Genomic DNA, 20,293 nt, shown 5'->3' on the forward strand with positions numbered 1-20,293 from the left:
AATAATACTCTCAGTCCCACAGTTCAGTTCTCCTCATGACCACATGGAATTAGAAATTGCCAGAACTGTCGGACCTCATGTAGATTTCCAGAAAAGGGAGGAGATGAAGAACTCTTTTGTCAGGACCCAGCCTTGATTTTGCTGATGAATCGTAAGCAAAAATATATCACGAGATGCAGAAAAGGCCCACCTGGTCTTCAGTCTGTTCAGGGATGCAAAACCAGTGAAAGTTCCCTTTCCACAATCTAAGAATATGATTAAAACGGCACAGAAAATGAATGAGTGGCTGCTTTGCCTTTTTTCAGCTTCCCTCACAAAGAACTTTCTTTAAATACTTGTTATTTTTCAGATGTCACATTAGCTCCAAAGATGTTGTCTTCTCACACGAGCGAGGAAACAGAACCTTACTGTCTCTTCCCCCCAGAAAATTTCCCCCTCTGCTCCAAAGGGCATGAGACAAACAGTGCATTGCAAGAAAAGCTTCATACGTAATCGATAAGCCCTGTATGCTTACGATAAAATTGTCACAGTTCTTCAGTAATGCAAGGAACCAAGAGAAAAGCCCTCCAGAGATGGAAGAGTAGGGAGGCCTTCAATTATTTACACAGATGAAAGAGTAAAGAGTTTGCTCTTCTCACATAACCAGCAAGTGGTTGGAAGAGGCACTCAGTCCCACAAATTTCTTTGACTAGCTGAGTAAACTGCTGCCTCCTATATCGTAGCAGTGACACTGGTTCTGTACTGTATGAGAGACACTCAGCCTGATCCAGAGCTGGCAAGCGAAGGTTCCCTGTCCTCCCACCAATACAGATCCCACTGATGCTTTCTGGGTGCTTTTCTCCTCCCCTTGCCTGTCAAGTCAAAAGTGCATCAGCTATAAGGAATCTAGGAATCTCAAGTGACTGGAAACAGACACAGACTTTGGGTTTTACAGCAGATATAATTTATCAAAAATTAAAATTATATTTCTCTGACGTATTTTTAAAAATAGTTTTAAAAAATATTTGCCCAGGTTAGGTTAAAACTCTTTAGAGACATAATTATTAGGAAGCACTCTTCAAAAGTGACATTTCACATCATCATCTTTTCCATTAAAGCAAAGGTCATGGTTCTAACATGCTTCAAGTACAGACTTGACTCCAAATATTAAGTAATTAAACACTGAGTAGCAACACTTATTCCTCAAAACTCTACACATCTCTCAAGGTCAGTCCTGGCCCATTGCCACCTTGACTTTTTTTGCACATTCTAAAACATATTAACACAGAACTAAGAGAATTAGACCCAGTGGAGAACAGAATAGCGAAATATTATCAGAGGAGAAAGAAAATTGGGAGAGATTTCCACAACCAGAATTGTAGACCTGCTGGTAACACTACCTATATTTGCTGCCCTTCTCACTGAACTGTCTGCAGTAAAAGCCAAATCTCCCAGTACCACTAAGTTCAGACTGTACTCAGACTGCATACAGCCCACCTTCCCCTTTCCTTTAAGGACATTAAAATTCAAACCAAGTTTTATCATTAGAGTATGCCCACAGCATATTTTACCCAGTAACTTTTACCTATCTCACAAAAAAAAAAAAGAGTAATAAACAGAACTATTTCAAAACTAATTCTCTTGTATTAATACAGAGAGTAAGAACATGAGAAAACAAGATCCGAGACAAGATGCAACAGCAACTAACTGCATGTTAACAGAGCCCTCTAAATCAACATTTTGCTTTGTGCCTGCACAACCAAGACAGGCAACATCCTCTGATATTACGTGTCTTCTAGTTGAGTTCCTCCATAAGCAGTGACAGCCTTGATAAGGATTGTCCTTGCTTCCATCAGAGTGATCTTGCTCACTTATCTAATTTAATTTTACTGATTTTTTTTCTTCTTGGCTTGTTGTTTGGACACAGTACCCAGAGCAGATTCTGAAATGCCCACTGATGTCTGAGGCAGGAGTAGTTTTCCAGACTGTGTTGGGTACTTGGTTTTCATGAGGACTTTAAACAGTGGCTGGGACAACATATGTTTTAGTTGTTTTTTCATCCCCTTCAGCATCTTTTGCTTCTGGCTTTCTTCTTGCTCAGTAGCTTTTCTTCCTTGGAGCAGAAATCAAAAGATACAGAATGTTACAAGAGAAGAACCTGCATTGGCAAGTTCTTTCACCAGGATTTTGCTGTGCTAGGGGCAGATGCTAATCTCATCTCTCTCTAACAAGGTCACTTAATTCTACTACAGTATTGCAGTCATCTGTGACACTTTCAGATCACCCAGGCTGTCCACAAGATAACAAGGATCAAGAAACATTCTGACTACTGAGTAAACTGTAGCCCAGGTATCATCCTGCTAAATTATCCAGTTGGCTCTCAAGCCAGAACAGACTCAGAAACAAAGGGAAAAGGGTCCCAGAAGGTAAGGTATTAACCCAGGGCTTCTAGCTCAGGCAGAAGCTTCTTCTGTGTATTTTGCTACTTTATGCATGCCTCATTTTAGCATCTGTAAAACAAGAAGCCCTTCCTCCTTCTACATAAAAAACGACGAGGTGCTCAGATTTAATAACATAGGAGAAATAGGGGCATAGAAAAGACTGGACATAGTTAATATGGTCAGAGGCCTGAACTGGAGAGAATAAATGAAAACCAGGTTGCTGTAATATAAATCGAAAAGACATAACTAAATCCTTTGTAACAGCGTAAGAGGCATTTCATTTATGGGAGGAATGACAGATTTTAATTGGTCTCCAACAAGCTACGGAAGAATCGGAGACTGAATACATTTTAAAGCATAAATCTGGCAAGATTCTGGGTGGCAATTACAAAGTGCTTCACTCAAGAGCCACAACTTACTTGGACTGGATGTGCTGTTTTGAAACTCATTTCAAAGCACAGCATACTCAGATTATGTCCAAACAAGACAGCAGAGTGCTAATTATCTGAGAGCACTCCTGAACAGTTTGGATGGAGACAATTAGTGCTCACTTGCAAAGTGGTTGAGAACAAGCTAGTCCAGCCATGAATAAATGAAAGAAAAAAATTAATGTGAACGTGCTTCAACATTAAGGCATCTGCATATTTAGCAGCTAAAAGGTTAGAGACAGCTTAAGCTGAAAAGACCCAGGCAGCAGCCCTATTCAGCATGCCTTCAAAGAACTGGTAGGAAATCGTATCGTCAGCTCCTAAAATCCGAACACAACGTGGCATTTTACAGTGCATCTAAGGAGTGCAAAGTTTCATGGTATTGAACTAATAGGCACCAGTAGTTGCACAGCTCTGCAGATTCTCTCAGGCACAGCCCGCAGAACATTTAATTTTAAAGATATAAAAAATTATTTACTTCTAACACACCACCAAAAACCTCAGCAACTTGAATATAAGTACTGGCCATTTAACCCACACAACTCAACCTACATGAGGCTCAATTTTTGGTGTTTGCTGTTGCTTTCTGGTGTTCCCACACAGCTGTCAGGCTCCTGTCCTGCTGCCTGAATACAGGGGAGTGGGAGAAATAAGAAGTGGAGAAACAGCTTTTTCTTTGACACAGAGAGGGCAAGACTCAAGCAGGACATACTGTGCTGTCAGATTACCCTAAAACGTTTGCCAGAAGCTGAACAGTTTTTGTCCTACAACATGTGGACTTGTCCGATTTGCTAGAACTGTCACACCTCCCTCAGCTCCAGCAATCTCCACAATCATCCTGAAAACACCAGCAACACCACATACTTAGTAATGACACTCCTTTCTTTCCCCTTCTGCCCTGCAGGTTTTAAGAGTTCCTCTGCCACGGCGGGGCTTCTTCTGGACACCAGGGCTATGGGACCACCTGAGCATATCCCTAAAACAAGCATTTCTACGCACCCATAAACATGTCATCATCAAGATCAATCTCAAGAGCCTCTGCAGCTTGCTGGAGCCAGGAGTTGTGTTGCTTCACACGACTGTTGAAATATTCTGCCTTCTCAATCTGCCGTGCCAAATTCATCCGCTCCTGCAAGAAAAGGACATGTTAGGCATTATGACTGGGTTTAACTGTGGGGCACTTTAGCAGAATCAGTGCTTGAGAGCATGCATTACAGTGCAACTGAGGTGCAGACACCTTTGTTCCCTGCTGCTGCCCCAGCAGGTGTGCCATGTCATCATTTGCTAGTGTCTTCCCTCTTCAGATCCATGATAGAATCTGACTTCTAAAACATCCCAACTACTAAACATGCCTGAATGTTAACTCCTCATTCTTTAAACGAATCATTACAAACACTTCAGAGATATCAAGGACAAATCATGATTCAGATACCAGTAATTTCCAAGTTACATATTTATGTAGCACAGCTGGATCTTAAAGTTACTAGTCTCAGCAATAAGGGGCAGCCGCTAGCTTCATCTCACTCGAAGAAGTAAGCTCCTGCAGGCTATACAGAAGGAGCTACCCATGTTTTCAGAAATGCACCTGATCTTGTTTAGGCACAGGACAAAATGTCCTGTCCTTCTTCCCAGCTGCACACAGGTGGAACAAAAATGTCCAACAAACCTGACCTGCAGCCTTCCAGCTGAGCCAAGCTGTCTTAAACAACTAATTTATTATGGGAAGAAAATCTGCACTGACAGTAAATAATAATCAACCCAGCAGCAACTTCTGCTGTTTGGAACGTGCTTGTGGTTGCACAAAACAAACCCTGTGCAGGACACCCTGACCACCCCAACCGAAAAGTCTGGTGCTACACCACAGCAGCAGCAGCCAGGACTGCCAGGATAATTAAGAAGCAGAGAGAAAGGAATCTGCAGTTGACTAACAGAACAAGTCAGTCACTTCTTTCATCATTACAGGAAATTTTAAATTATTTTTTCATCTTCGTAAAACTCGAGTCCTCTTCTGGTCTCTCCTCTACCTGGGTTCACCAATTCTATTCCTCTCAAAGTGTGAAATCCCTTCAGGCTTTTCCTGAACACGAAGGAAGGCAGAGCCAGGGAAGGAACATGCTGAAGGGACAGACATAAAGAAGCAGCAGAACCAACTACGATGGCTGCATGATTAAGCCCAGGGCAAAGTGTAAATGAGACCTGACCATGCAAAAGGCCTAGGAGGCTGGAGTCGAGTAATTACAAAGACATCTCTTCTGAGGAGAGGAGCACTGTTATGGATAGAAGATTGTGAGATAGTGGCAGGAAAATTTAAGTGTGGAAACAATATTTATTTGTCCATTAATTGACAGAGTGTAATAAGAGCCAAGAACACAGAAAGAAACATCAAGAAACACAGAAGGGACCTCTGAAAACACTAAAAACAACAGATTTCTCTGTTGAAACAGAACCAGAAACATTTGCCAGGTGGAGAGAGGCAAGGGGGCACATGAAAAAAAAAAAAAAAAAAGTCAAATTCTCTTTGTTACTACCAAGAGAAGAAAAATGAGGCTGTGGAAGCATTTCTTTGATTTTCGTTCTCTTTTAGAAAGCTGAATCTCCTGAAAGATTCATGCTAAATACCCCATTTTCAGCCAGCCTGGGCTTTGAAACTTGTTGATGTTATTTCCAAGGTGAGAATACCACTGCTGTCACTGGACCATGGACTCAGTCCAAGCCAAATGGATAAGCATGAACCAAAACACCATGAGGAAGGTAACTGTAACTGCTGCATTATCTGACAGCTTGCATTTCTCCTGTTGCAGACACTGTGCAATATTCAGACACTCCAACATCAGCTGGATTCCTTTCAAACGAAGTATTTAAATATGTCCCATTAGTACATGGCTGATGTGACCCAAACTGTTAAGAGAATGCTCAGACATGAAACGGCCTCCTATTCGAGAAGCAGAAAATCTGCAGTGACTGGATGCTTTCTAAAATACATTGTTTTGTAAATCCGAACCATTGTCTATCCTGTGAGTTATTGATTGACTGAATTCTCCTTAAGAGGGCAATAACCTAGAAAAAGGAAACATACTTGGTTTGACAGGGTTCAGTGGCAGCTGTGGCCTCACATATTTAGAAAAGCAGACGACTCACTACTCCAACTGAGAATAGGCAGGTGAAGACCACTGAAGATCCCTGGACTTTCTACTGTTCTCTAGTCTGTTCCTAACACAGGAGCTTTTAAACAACATAAGAGACATCCCAGCTCCCCAGCCACAAAACATACTCACTTCCCTGTACTGTTTTTGGGAATGTAGTCGTGAGAAGCTCTGCATAACAATGTGCAAGAGAAATGTGATACTTATGTTTGAACACCTCTCTTGGGCTAGTTATTGAGCAGAAATCACTAACATTGATTAAAAAAAAAAAAAAAAAAGGTAAAGTATGATTAACTTCATTTTCAAATCCATATTCCGAAGAGTAAATTTCATCTGAAACCTGGAAAGAACATGACAGGCAATGCAGTAATATAAGTAAGGAAGCAACTACTCGGGCTGCAAAGAGATTGTTGTTTCTTTACCTTGATAGAAGTCATGCACTTAGTTTCAACTGGGAAAAATGGAAGCTCTTCACTCTTATCCAGTGTTTTATAAATTTTCCTAAAATTGATCAAGTCATCAGGGCCAATCAGCAATAGGCTAAGGCCTTCACTGGCAGCTCGGGCCGTTCTGCCGCTTCTGTGCACATACAACTCAGACGTACGAGGGACCTGCAAATATTCAGAAAAACCATGAAGCTGGCCATGGAAAGCTAGCAGCAGCCTGTCACGCTCTAGCTGAGAGGTTGCCAGACAATATTGTCTTTTACATACACATGGTACTTTGCACGTAACACAGCTGAAGGTAAAGTAAAAGATGATATCTGGAGACTTTTTGTTCTCTGGTCCAGTATCCTTCCTTGCATAATTGTTTCTGAGTCTCTCCTAACTTCTGACCCTCTGACATTTTTGATTTGCAAAGCAGGAAAAAAATTGTATGTGTCTCCAGAGAAGAGTTATAGGGCTAAATCATTTGACACCTTTGGGTATCAAAGTTAAGCAAAAAGCGAGGAGAATTCATACCCGTTATGTCATTTTTCAACTGTAATTACACATTCATGAAATGCTACCTACCACAGTCAGTCACTGCAGCAATGAGATCCTTAAGTACAAAGCACTACAGGACAGTTAAATTAATAATGATTAAATCGCTATGCCTGGGACTATACTATACACAGGACCGAGAATCACAACTTAAGTGTTCAGGGTTTGGACTAGCAAAAGCTCATTTCAAAAACAAAACCGTAAAAACAGAAACATTAAAAATATTTAACCTGGTAGTGGATGACATGCTGCACGTTGGGAATATCAAGACCACGAGCCGCAACATCTGTTGTCAGCAGGACACAGCTGAGAAAGTGATAACATTTAATGAATATAAAATTGAAGAATAAACCATCTGCCAAGGAACATAAAATAAAGCGACCTAGAATTCTACCACAGCAATTTAAGGAACAGATTTGTGCCATATCATCTGCTGGATATATGCTATTTGTTTGCCCTTACAGAAAACGATACACAATATTACATCAGAGGTAGTTTTGAAACAGCAATGCTTAAAGTAAAAGAACAAAATGCAGTGTTACCTTCAGCAGGTCTATTCTGTTTCCAATAAACAAATGCACTACCTTGCTGGATCCGGTTTTCCAATGCTTTATTCTCCCCCAGTTCACAGGAATGCTAGTGCAAATCACTATTCAATGACCTAATCCAACCACATAGCAGGGGGATAAGCCCCCCCTTCATTAGATTTTCCAGTGCTCTGTCTAGTTTAAAACATCCTTACCGTTTATGGTTTAAAAATATCTTTAGCTTGATATGACTATACCATTAACAACACAGCTGAACTTTCAGCAGGACAGAAAGATTATTACAAGTTTCACACATTGAAAAAAAATCACATTATTAACATCATAGATTTAATTAATAGCTTTCTGGGCCTGAAATATCTTCTACCAAGTTGCACTCAAATAAGTTCTCTCAATAAATCAAAAGCTAGAAATGTAAGAGGGAGGATATCTATTCTGACAATTAGTATTTCTCCTTACCCCTAGAAATTAAGAACTATGCAAAAAAGTAATTCTTTTATATAAACAGTCTACTACAGAGACAAAAGTCTCCCTAGGGTACAGAACAACTTGTTTAAAAAATCTCCTAGCAGCTGAAACGAGTTACTGGTAGGTAATGGGAATTTGTTAAGATTTTATGGCATTTGACTGCATACTCTATTGCTACAAGGTTCAAAGTAGAAAATTCTACCGCTTCCAATACGCAGAAGGCTGTGATAGATGGTTGCATAGATTTTTTTCTTGCCTTGAAAATCTGCAGTCTCTGAAAACGCCCCGTCCGGCCTAGGCCAATGCTGTCGATGCTACATTTTGCCAAGTGATCCTGCAGATCCATCATGGCAATTCAACCTCTATTCTCCCTGCCTGAGTCTATTACCACGGTACAAATTCCCATAGTCAGACAGCATGCAGCACTTCACAGCGGGTCTTAACAGTGAGGCTTCCTGGATTATGGAGGTACTGAGACCACCAGTCTCCTCCCAAAGCCATCAGGAAACAGTAATTCTTAAAATGGCAGGACAGGCTTGCCTGGGTAAACCTGACTGCCCACTGCTGCTGAAAGGCACGACTGCCCCTTCTCTTGCTTTGTTCTAGGGTACTTTGATCCTTAGGAAGCTAATTCATCTATCTAAACCTGCAAAATCCTAGCCCAGCAAAAAGCGGCTAGTTTCTGGCTTAGTGAGATGAACCAACTTACAGAAGGATCAAATGAGCTGCAGAGCCAGGGCACAGAGGCAGGGAAGTGTACAGGATGGTTATAAAAGTACACGGCTGAAAACAGGTCAATTGACAGCTCCTTCAGCAGTAATGAGCTGCCAGACCACAGCATAATTCAGGCTCCAAGGGACTTCAGGAGGTCTCTAGTCCAACCTCCTAATCAAAGCAGGATGAGTTACAAGGTTGGAGCAGGTTGCTCAGGGCTGTATGCAGCTGAGCCTCAAAAACTGGCAAGAACAAGCAGCCTGTTCCAATGCCTCCCAGAGAAAAAGCTTGCTCTTATATCCAGCCTGAACCTCTCATTTCAACCTGCACCCTCTATCCCTCAACCTCCTCCCACGCCTAGCTCCATCTTCTTTAATAACCTTTTAAGATACCAGAGGGCCACCGTTAGTCCCCACAAAGTCTTTCCCGGGTGATATAAAGCCAGTGCTCTCAGCCTCTCTCCTTGCAAAGACAATTATTCCTGACCATCTTGGCGGCCTTCCACTGAACTTGCTCCAGTTCATCACCTCAACCATCCTGTGAAACCTCATCCTTAACCGTTAAAAACCTGGGCTCATGAACAGGGGGCTCACATCCCCAGCTAACTTCCCCAACCTGCTCCTACTCTTAACAGAATTGGTTCTTCTTCCCACTACCCTTTACACGATTTCTGTTTTCCTCTATTAGGAAGTAGAAAATCTACTCACCTCTCTCGCTCAGCAAACCTTTCCAGGTTTTTCAGCCTCTGTTTTTGGTGCATGTTGGCATGCAAAGGAAGAGGATCACAATTTAAGATTGTGAGGAGAGAACTGAGGCGTTTTACACAGTCTATGCTGTTTGCAAAGACCATGGTTCTTCCTGGATACTGGAGAAGAAAGTAATAGAGATAATAGTCCTTCTCGTTTGTATTACAGTGAATTCTTGTTTCTGTCAGAGTCTCAACAGTAGCCTCTTTCCTTGTTAAGTCTATTACTTTGGGTTTGCCCTTTATTCCTACTTTTTCCATTAACAATTCTAGCTTGGTTTTCTTGTCCATCTTTTTAGCATGCTTCTTCTGTAAAACTCTTGTGGGAGTCTGATGGACCAACGTCAAAGTGGCAGAAAAAACAAAAGTCTGTCGTTGAGGATTATACTGTGAATCATTTAAGATTTCGAGCAACTGAGACAGCTCTAAGAAGTGACCTTTCTCAACCATTCGGTCCGCTTCATCAATCACAAGGCACCTGTCAAATAGAAAACACACAGTAAAAACACACTTGTGCAGATAAATACGCATCTGATACACTTAAAAAGAACTTTACCTGCTGTGTCGGGTTTGTGTGGCAATCGTTTTTGGTAGCAGTGGAGGGGGCTACAGCAGTGGTCCCTGCGAGAAGCTTCTCAGAAGCTCCCCTGGCTCCAATTCGGACTGGCCTCTGGCCAAGGCCAAGCCAATTAGCAACGGCAGCTGCGCCCCTGCGATAATGTATTTAAGAAGGGGAACCTGAGAGGGGTTGGGACTTGTGAGAAGGAGTTATGAGAAGGACACCTATGAGAACACTGAGGTCAGTGGAAGGAAGAAGTGGAGGAAGGTGCACCGGAGCAGAGTGTCCTGTGGGGAGATGGCAGGGCCACCCATGGAGGTCCACGGTGGAGCAGAGGCCGACCTGCAGCCCGTGGAGGAGCCCGCACCAAAGCAGGCGGCTGTGCTTAAGGGAAGCTGGGACTGAGGGGAGAAGCAGACCCTGCTGTTTTGGTTCAGTGCTGGGAACGCTGCAATACGTGGGGGTGACCCACCCCAGATCAGCATGAGAACGGCTGCTTCCCGTGGGAAGGGCTCACTCCAGGGAAAGTTCATGGAGGACTGTCTCCTGTGAGAGGAGAACCACGCTGGAGCAGGGGAAGAATGTGCAGCATTCCCCCACCTCCTGAGGAGGAAGGAGCAGTGAGCTGACTGTAACCCCCACTCCCTGCCCCCAGTGCCGCTGAGGAAGGAGGTAGAGAGATCGGGAGCAGAGATGAACCCAGGAAGAAGGGAAAGGGTGAGGGGAGGTGTTTTTGGATGTGGTGGCACTTCTCACAGTCCCACCTTGTCTGTTAAGTGTTGTTTTTGTTAGTGTTGGAATTAAAATAATATTCTTTTCCTTCCCCTAAGGAGTCTGTCTTTTGCCTGTGACTGGAATGGGTGAGTCATTCCTCCCTGACCTTATCTGGAATCAGAAGCCTTTTGCCACCTTTTCTCCTTCCCCGCACTGGGGGGGAAGGGGTGAGTGAACAGCTCTGTGGTGCTCAGTTGCCCTCTGGGCTCAAACCACGACACCTGCTGAACACACAACGGAAGTTCTGCATGTAAAACCCAAGGGAGCACCAGGTATGCTGGGGTAGCTACAGTAGCGTTCCATATTTCTTTTTGAAAAATCAGGTTTCTTAAGGAAAAATGAAGTCTTTGCTACTGGCTTTAATTGACATTTCCCTCCATCAATATAACCACTGTGCATTTCAATAAAACACTCTGGCAAAGGAGTAAGTGATCTTAGGTAATCTGAATTATTTAATCAGTTAGTAAGCATAAACAGTATGCAGTGACACCCAGTTCAGTATCCAGCAGATAGTTTAAAAGGCACCTTTACCTGAGCTGCCGCAGATTTGAAAGATGTGGGTGTCTCTCTTTAACTAACTCCCACAGACGGCCTGGGGTTGCTATTACAATTTCTGGCTTTCGATTCAGTACACGCTCTTGTTTCTGTGCAGCCATGCCTCCAACCAGAATTGCAGTCTTAATGCCTAGAACATATAAATAATAGTTTTTATCTCACTGATTTATCAGTGAATGTTTCTTCATACATCTACTCAAAGTATTTAAAAAAGTCTATACTGCAGCCTTCAGCAAGCATTTTGTCCAGGAAACTTCAGGGTTTTTATGTAACACTGAACACACAGAAATGCCCTAAACTTTACAGAAAAATCCTTATTATTAGTTAGATGTCAGAAATAAAGTAGTCTTTCTTTAGTGCACCTGTCTTCCAATAACAGGAAGAATCACATATGTCCTCTATAGTTGTTAGCTTTGTTTACCTGTACTTCAAAATCTCACATTTTGTCAATTATATCCGCATGAGCAAGCATGTCCCTGTTATGAATAATGAGCAGGCCTCCCAAGACTGAGAAATGTCTGTCTTGCTAATAACTGCTCATTTGCTATGGAATGATCCTAACAAGAATGCTCCCACCCAATTAACGATTCTTTGGACTGCGCAGTAGCGCAGAGCCTAAATTAGCTTTTAGCAATTTGCTCAGGTACTAAAAGGAGTTTAGTTTTGGAAGTACAGACTCCACACACAGCTTATTTCACCCTACTTCTTCAAAGAATACTACACTGGCCCATGACAAACTCCATGCCACTGTGCAAGATTCCTGCAGTATCCAAGCCATCACTGATCTCTCTTTCCTACTACTTGTGGAACTCCATGCTTCCAGCTGGGGATTTTTTTCAAAGTGAGTTTGAGACAATAAAGAAAACCCACATCAAAACATTTTCTCTCCTGCTGCAGCAACTATACATCACCTAGGCAGCAGATTATTTTTTTTTTTTTTAAACACACAAATAGCTCTGCTTCTATCAGAACTGTACTGAAATAAATTGGTTATTTCAGACTAGGAGTTAAAATTAGCCTTGTAGTCAGCTGTAGGCTGATGAGCACAGCAGGACGTACAGACACCAAAGGAAGATATGCTTAAAAGCAGTATGCTGCACTACACATCCTTTTCAATAAATAAGCAATTACTGCTATTGGAGAAGTGGGGAGTTGTTTCCCAATTCTCCCCATCTTGAACAGTTTCACATCCTCACTCATTAAGAGATGTGCTGACCTCTGGTTTAGAAGAGAAAGGAACAGGATGGAATTGCTTTCATCAGGAATGTTACCTGGCAATATGCTGTGGCCTGAACTGCTGCAGGAGGCAAATCAGGCAATACAGCAATGCCTTCCACCCATAAAATTTATGGCCATAGTTTCTTGAGAGATAGACCAAAATTATAGATATATCTATTATGCACATAGATTGCTGTATCTGCCAAAAAAGGAAATTATGATATATATATATATATATTAAAAATTTATATATCCATAAAATGAAATTATTTTTTATCTATAAAATATGTTATCCAAAACCAGGACAAAGTTAGCTGTGGCTGGGTATCTAGTACTGATCCTGTGTCGCTGAAGCATGAATCAATAGCTATTTGAAAGAAGAAAACTTCTAAAGCAAAATATCCCACATTGACTATTTACATCCACATGCATCTCACTGAAGAATCTTAACGTACTTCTCAAATATTAGTGACTACAAACTCTAACTCTTCAGAAGCCACCCCAATTTTATGATGTGGAAGAAACTGTGGCACACATTCTGGCTCAACACCAATGCCAAGATCCAAACCCAGCATAATATGGGACGTGGTCTGTGAGGTCTACATACCTGTAAACTTTGCAGCTGCATCAATGTGGTGCTTTACTTGTACAGCTAATTCTCTCGTGGGAGTAAGGACCAGTCCTAAAAGAGGCCTCTTTTTATAGGAGCCAACAGTATGTGTCTCATCATCAGAATCAAATTCAAAATTTTCCAGCACCTTCACACAGCCTGTTGTGAAAGATGCATCATCTTCATCTCCACTATCTTCAATCTGCTGATAGGTTAGTTTTTCTGCTTCATCCTCATTTTCCCATCTTGTCTCATCATGATGCTGATGGGACTCTTTAGAAACACTGTCGTTTCTGGCTGTTGAGCTATTTGATTTTCGCCACTGCAGCACAGAGTGAATCATTGGAATTGCAAATGCAAGCGTTTTGCCACTTCCTAAAAAAACAAGGAAGAAGCATAATACCGACCGACAAGTCATTCATTTGAAAAGATGAGAAAAGCAACAGTCAATCACACACCGCTGTTAAAACATACAGTTGTAACAGACAAAACTCTTCATCTTTAGAAGACCAGAAACTTGCGGCAATAGCATCTTTGCTCCCGTTCCCTTTATACATCTCCTTGAGGTCACCAGTAGCATACTTCCTGGGGAACAGGTATTTTTCCAATCTCTAGCAGGTCAAGCAGATTCATTTGTTCTGAAAGTATTTTTTAAAAGCTGCAGTTGCAGCCAAGATATTTTTAAAGAACTGTATGCCCTTAAGGAGAATAACATGCCCTAATTGACAGTTCTGGTCAATGTTCTCCAAAGAACGGAATAGCAAATGAGGCCAAGGACAAACTGAAATGTACTTGACGTGTTCACTTCCATCTTCAATTTACAGTACTGTTTTTATGACTTTCTAAGTAACTGTATTTTGAAATACTCCACCGTCTAATCTCCTGATCAATGACCAGCTCACATTTTTATAATCAAAATACATAAATCCGATTGAAAACCGATAATTACTTTGGAGAAAAGGGGGTTGTCAAATACAAAATGCTCCCCTGATTTCAATTTCTGGGGTTTACTGTACCAAACTGCAACTCGCATCCCCGCCACATACTCCCGTCTGAACTGTCACTAATAAAGATGTTAAGAGAAGCCTGGTAGCACATTCATCCCAGTTGAGGTTCTCATATATATCAGTTAATTGATCACAAAAGCAGCATTCAGAACACAGGACACTATTACACCACTGCTGTAATAGGCCACTGCTGGGAAGCGCTGGTTGTCCACATCACAAATCCATAATGGTTTGCCAAGTTCAGCAACACAGAATTTTGCCGATTTAAGGGAGAACCTTAATATTAGTTAATAAACAGCTAAGCCCAGTACTGTTATCCTGGCCAGTACTGCTGCAAAGCCTCCTTGTATCCACTTCCCCACCTTCCTGCATGTCTGGGAGGTCTCTCGTGACTTCTGCAGTTGAGGCAAAAAATGTTTATAATCTGGATTTTGCAGAGCACTTCTACAGTAAGATTCTGTATTACAGAACATCTGTTTTTACAGTGAAGGACACTGCTGATCTTGAATCAAATATAATGCAATTTGGCTGGTGCAAATGTCAGTAGTGCCCCCAGCTAGATTATGGCTGTGATAATCAGGACTATTCTGCAGGCACTACATTCACCCACAAATCAAACAAACACCTCACAGGTCACATTATCTTCACAACACACAGATCATGTACCATAGCCAGGACTTCAAGACCAGGAGAAAAGTATATCTTGGTACCCCCAGATACTACAGCTCAAGCTAATTCATGATCTTTTAAATGGCTTTAGATTGTAAGATTTTACATAGATAAAATTTGGCTCCTCAACTAAAAACTTCAGTAATTATATATGGTAATGAACAGAAAGGGTTAGATCCACTACAAAAACAAGCCTTGACATTCCCTGCATCTGATCTCCACATGGATCTACTGCCATATCAAAATCTTGCTGTTCTTCCCTATGCCGCTACCAAAAAAGATGACTAGATGACTAGTTCCTTCACCTGTCACCTTCCTCCCTCAGGCCCAAAGCTAAGGGAAGCTGTAGGACGTAGAAAAAAAGAATTGCAGATTTTCAGCCTCTTCCAGCTTCAGCACTTCCTAACAGACAATTGTCCACATCTTCTCTCAAGTTTCTACAAGAACACAGATGACCCGCTAGGCTGTCTGGAGAAAGCTTGGCTTTCTTTCATGAAAGAATAAAATAAAGGAGCACAACACAGCCCTACTATCTCAAGGTTATGCAAAATTAAGAGAGCAACAACCCAACCTGCCACCAAAACTGCTTTACACCCTGCAGCTAGTGAGGGATTTGCTTTCTAGCACTGCCAAAATGGCACTTTTTTGCAGCACAAAACCACTATTTAAATCTCCAGTTCCATTTTCAAAAACACTCCCTGCAGGGCTTTTTAATCTTATTAAAGCTAATAGCGCCAGCCTAGCTTCTAATTAAAATAAAAATGCAAATTACTGCATATTACTATACCTTCATGCTCAAGAGCAGTAAATGGCTTTACAAGACAAGCAGTGAGATAAAGCAACTGGAACAGATGAAAAGAATGCAAAGTAAGCCTTCAAACCAAGGCAGCTTCCAACTGTGCTTCCTATTCTTAGTTTTTTTGGGGAAAGAAAAAATGTTGTACTGCTAAAGAAGACAAAACTTCAAATGTATGAGCAGAAAACGAAGTTAGAGGAAACATGCTCTGACACTTCACAGCATTAAGTAAAAAAGGAGCTATAACAAATTTCACTAAGGCTAGCAATGCTCAGGACAAAGGCATGAGCTGATCACAAGCTGGACAAAAGACAGGACCTCTCAAGTTATCAATGTAATACTCACTTTGAGCACAGGCAGTGAGAAGGGCTGGTGGCAACGTACTGGCCAAGTCCAGAGACAGGGCACAGGGTGGGCCTGTTTTGCTACAATAAAGGCCTAGGCCATGTTCATGCCTAACTGTGCCTAGGATTTTTTTACTGTTCCAAGCTAGTACTGAATCATCTTCAGAGGAATCTAGCTCTCTGCTTTGCTTTGGCACAAGGACATCCACGGAAGTTAGGCCATTGGAAAAACGACCCTGTTTGTTTCATTAATTACACCCTTTGCAGTGTAACACCTTAGAGTTCCCAAAATAGGAAACAATTTGTGAAACAACATAAAAGGAGACTTCTAGCAGAAGCATAAAAACTCATTGAGGCTTCAGTATTGCACACTGTACTTCGTAAAGATGGAACATTCTGTGTTTGTAAGTTACAAAATTTTAATACTTTACAGTGAATCATGACTAATATGCTGGATATGCAGAAGATACAAGCTCTTCTCCTACATATGCTTCTCCTGCTACATATAAAAACTCATAACCATGAGCTTCATTTAAAGAGGGGAGGTGGGAAGTTCCCAGCATATACAACCAGTTTAAGAGATTCGTACCTGTTTCTGCAGCACCAAGAACATCCATGTTATCCCGGATGGCAGAAGGCAAGGCTAAGGCCTGAATAGGAGTTGGAGCGCTAAACCCCAGGTAGCTCAAGGCACGCAACACTGGTTCAGGTACAAACAGGTCTTTCCATGCAGACACATCAGCTTTGCGATCAGTTGAGGAAGATAAAGCTTCTGTTGTCCAGTTTTTAACTTTTTTAGAAGTAGGTACTGATGCAAGAGCGTCCTGAGCTTGAGAAGCCTTACTTTTAACTACTTTCTTTTTCTTTTTCTTTGGAGCACCTTTTGTGCTTGAAGCGCTCTCAGCCACATGTCCATGGTCCTCACAATTTGCCACTTCAGTCATTTCATTACTTTTTGCCTCATTATCAACCAGCACATCAACTTCTGCTGCATTAAGATCATCACTTTTATCTGTTTTGCTTCTCAAAACTTTGTTTTTCTTTTTCTTTTTTTGGGGGACGACAGGTTCTTCCTCCTCCTCATTGCTGCCTTCTGAAAGACTCTCAGCCTTTCTCTTTTTCTCTTTTACTTTCCCCACTTTGGAAGAACTTACTAGTTTGTACTCTGTAAGTTCCTCCAAGCATACAATATCTCGAAACTCCTCATCAGCAAATAAACTGGGGTCGATTTGCACATTTTTCCATTTTCCTATTACTTGAATGCCTTTTTGTTTCAATTTAAAGGAAGATTTAAATCTCCCTCCTTTCCGGGTCTTCATTTTTACCTAAAAAGGAGAGACAGAAAAGGAGGGCATCAGATTAAAAGAACAAGGGCTACATTGTTGATATTCAAACAAAAGGGAACGCAAAGCATAATTACTTTACTTTTTTTTTGGAAACATTATTAATACGAATGGATATACGTACAACTGCAGCAGGCCAAACCTACAGCCTCGCCCCTGAACAGCTCCGGGGATACAATAAGAACCGGGGGATACAATAAGAACCGGGGGATACAATAAGAACCGCGGGATAAATCCCCGCAGGCCGCGGAGCACCCCCGCGCGCCTACCCCCCCCCCCCCCCCCCGGCTTCCACCCGCCGCAGCCGGGACCCGCGGGAGGCCCAAGGGGCCGCACCGGCCCGCGACCCCGGGGCTCCCCCCGCACCCCGCGGCGCTTACCGCGCTTACCGGGCGGAGGGAGAGAAAGCGGGGCGCGGAGAGAAAGCGGAGCGCGGAGAGAAGGGGACGCGGAGAGAAGGGGACGCGGAGAGAAGGGGGCGCGGAGAGAAGGGGGCGCGGAGAGAAGGGGGCGCGGAGAGAAGGGGGCGCGGAGAGAAGGGGGCGCGGAGAGAAGGGGGCGCGGAGAGAAGGGGGCGCGGAGCTCCGCGTGTCACCCGTCAGCCGCCGCGTGCGCGGCCGGGCGCCGCCATTTGCCGCGTGACGTCACTCCGCGGCGCCCGCGAGCGCCCGGCCCGGGTAGGAGGTGGCGGCGGCGGCGGCGGCGGCGGCGTGCGCATGCGCCCCCGCCGTGGGCGGGGTCTCCGCGGAGGGAAGGGTTCGCGGGTGACCGCGCCGCCTGTGGGCTGCGCCTCAGCCGTGAGGCGCGGGGGGCCGTGGGCTCCGCTCCAGGGCGGGTGTGGTTGGCTGGGCCGTACTGGGGGGTGCGCCGGTCAGGCGTGAGGGGTGTTCTCGGCAGGGCCTCGCTTTAGGTGCTCTGGCGTGGGCCTTCTGGGTCCCCTGCGCGTTCGGCCCTACCACCGAGCTTAATCAGACGAGCTTTCTAATACGTAGGAGACCAACGCGAAGCAGCGAGGATACTTTTCTTTCCAGTCTGGGTTAGCGGAGCGTGCCATTTGCCTGCTCGCGTTACTCTCGGTGTAGCTTGAGACTCGACCTACGCGTTAAAAAAAAGCAAACGGCAGGTTAGCTGCGGCTTGCAGTCCCCTTGGCCTGGCAGTGCTATTGTGGCAGCTACTTCACCGGCGTGGAGGAGGACGTAGCCTTTCTCCTAACCAGGCACTGCCTATGTTTTTCACAAGTGCATTAGTAGCTATGGTGCTGTTTGCATAAATAATACTAAAGCGTAGATTAGCCGTACTGCTGCAGCCCTGACAAAGAATAGGAAAATGTGTTTACCTTCCTGCAACTGACAATTTTCTTTCAGAATATAATCAAGATATCCACAGATCATTTGTGTGTTACTGTGTGCATAAGAATGCATAAAGGGGCTCTTAAATTTCCACTCTAAAAATTACCAGCTAAGGCTGAATGTCATCAGCATTGCTCATTCAATAGAAAACTTGTTATTCGTGCTTGGTTATGTGTTGATACGTTCTTTATTATTCCTTCTTTGGAAGAATACTGTGTGTGAAGTAATGGAATTTGGAGAAAAGTTACAAATAGCTATAGAAGTGAGCATACCACTGAGGTCACCGCATGGGTTTTTTTCCTCCTGTGTGATCAAGTGCTCTTTGCAGCTTGATCTTGGTGTAGGAAGAGTACATCATAAATTATATACTATGTTAATAGAAGATTTTTATTTCTGCCAAAAGATTGTTAGATCCTCTGAGCAGCTTTTTTTTTTGCTGTGAGGCATGGAGAAGAGAATTAAAAACAGGTTTCTAGGTGATAGAGACCAGGATAGTAGATTAAGGTGCAATTACAACAGCAATTACAATTATTTCGTCTGTGTGGTATCTGCAAGTGCTTCTTGGCTCTGTGAGAAGATGGGAAAATGTAAGGTTGTTTTCTTTGCCCTTTTTTTAAAAAAAAAATAAATTTTTTACTGTGTTAAGATCAAGGGCAGAAATAAGCATGTTAAAAGTTTTCAAGGACAGTTTCAGTTCCAGGTAATCAGTGTTAATAATCTGCCAGTGCACAACACGAAGAGTTGCTTCCAATTCATATCCCCATGCGAGCAGGGCTAAAGAGCATTTGATTTGTCCTCATGTTCTGTAAGAAATGAGTTAAAATCAGTGAGAGTCCCAAAGTGAGTTCAGGGAGCAGGATTTGATACAGCTGCTTCAACACTTCAGCCAACAAACCTTATTTATGTAGTGCTGAACTGGAGAGAGTGATGACTGACAGTGCTTGCTTGCTGATAGGAGCTGTGACTGCATCTTCACAGTCAGGTTTAGTTCAGCAGTCTTTATCCCTTCATCAGGAATATCCTTCCTTGCAGGTTGCGTAGATTCAAATTTGTAAGTGACAGTTGTGCTAGTTTACAATTTTTCCACTTTATCTCTTTATTTTACTGGATATTAGCAAAAGAGAATTTGCAGAAGGAAAAGAAAGCGATACTTTTAAATTCTGGTGTGGCTGACTTAATGTTTATCCTGAATAAAGAGTAGGAAAAAAAAATAATGTGGACAGGAGAGTTCTTAGGTGTTAATCTGTCCTTACATAGTTTCAGAGTTTTCAGCTCTATCCTGAACGAAAGATTTAACATGGAAATGACTTGCCAAATTATGTTGAATTATGATTTTTTTTTTATGTAATTACGGACATATTTTTACACAGTATAGGAGTATTCTGATTTTTTTTTTTTTTGTCATCAAGAATCCATTTGTGGATGCAGCTGACTTTTCTTCTTGATCAGTATTGAGCTCTATGTACTATTTATAGAGTAAGGAACTGAACTACAGGCCTTAAATCTTAATTTGGAAGAAGTCACATGCCTATTTGTAATGAGAGCGGAAGTTCAGAATGGTCTTACCTACATAAAGGTGGCAACTCTTCTTACTGCCATGGTGTAAACTGGTTGTACAAGAG

General features: G+C 42.6%; 1 protein-coding gene across 2 annotated transcripts; it reads right to left on the minus strand.

The window, feature by feature from the left end:
* Positions 1-920: 920 nt before the first annotated feature.
* DDX24 (DEAD-box helicase 24) lies at positions 921-17,752 on the minus strand. 2 transcript variants are annotated; one of them, XM_042791197.1, is made up of 9 exons: positions 17,702-17,752; positions 16,568-17,303; positions 13,160-13,537; positions 11,311-11,464; positions 9,409-9,924; positions 7,205-7,280; positions 6,414-6,602; positions 3,848-3,977; positions 921-2,092 (listed from the first exon to the last, which is right to left on the minus strand). In XM_042791197.1, the coding sequence occupies exons 2-9, from the start codon at positions 17,295-17,297 to the stop codon at positions 1,866-1,868; spliced, it is 2,400 nt and encodes a 799-aa protein (XP_042647131.1). In that variant the 5' UTR covers positions 17,298-17,303; positions 17,702-17,752; the 3' UTR covers positions 921-1,865. The 2 variants fall into 2 exon arrangements, with proteins under 2 accessions (XP_042647131.1, XP_042647130.1); XM_042791196.1 differs by having other exon boundaries at positions 17,711-17,751.
* Positions 17,753-20,293: the final 2,541 nt, after the last annotated feature.

The sequence above is a fragment of the Tyto alba genome, unplaced genomic scaffold (genome assembly GCF_018691265.1).
Source record: "Tyto alba isolate M040663 unplaced genomic scaffold, T.alba_DEE_v4.0 Super-Scaffold_18, whole genome shotgun sequence".
Classification (NCBI taxonomy): domain Eukaryota; kingdom Metazoa; phylum Chordata; class Aves; order Strigiformes; family Tytonidae; genus Tyto; species Tyto alba.

Coding starts and splice junctions, on each gene's coding strand:
- DDX24 (XM_042791197.1), bottom strand. CDS start 17,297: ATGAAGACCCGGAAAGGAGGGAGATTTAAATCTTCCTTTAAATTGAAA. Junction 13,538..16,567: donor TCTTGGTGCTGCAGAAACAG/GTACGAATCTCT, acceptor TTGTTTTTTTAG/GAAGTGGCAAAACGCTTGCA. Junction 3,978..6,413: donor AGTGCATGACTTCTATCAAG/GTAAAGAAACAA, acceptor CTTTTCTTGCAG/GAGCGGATGAATTTGGCACG.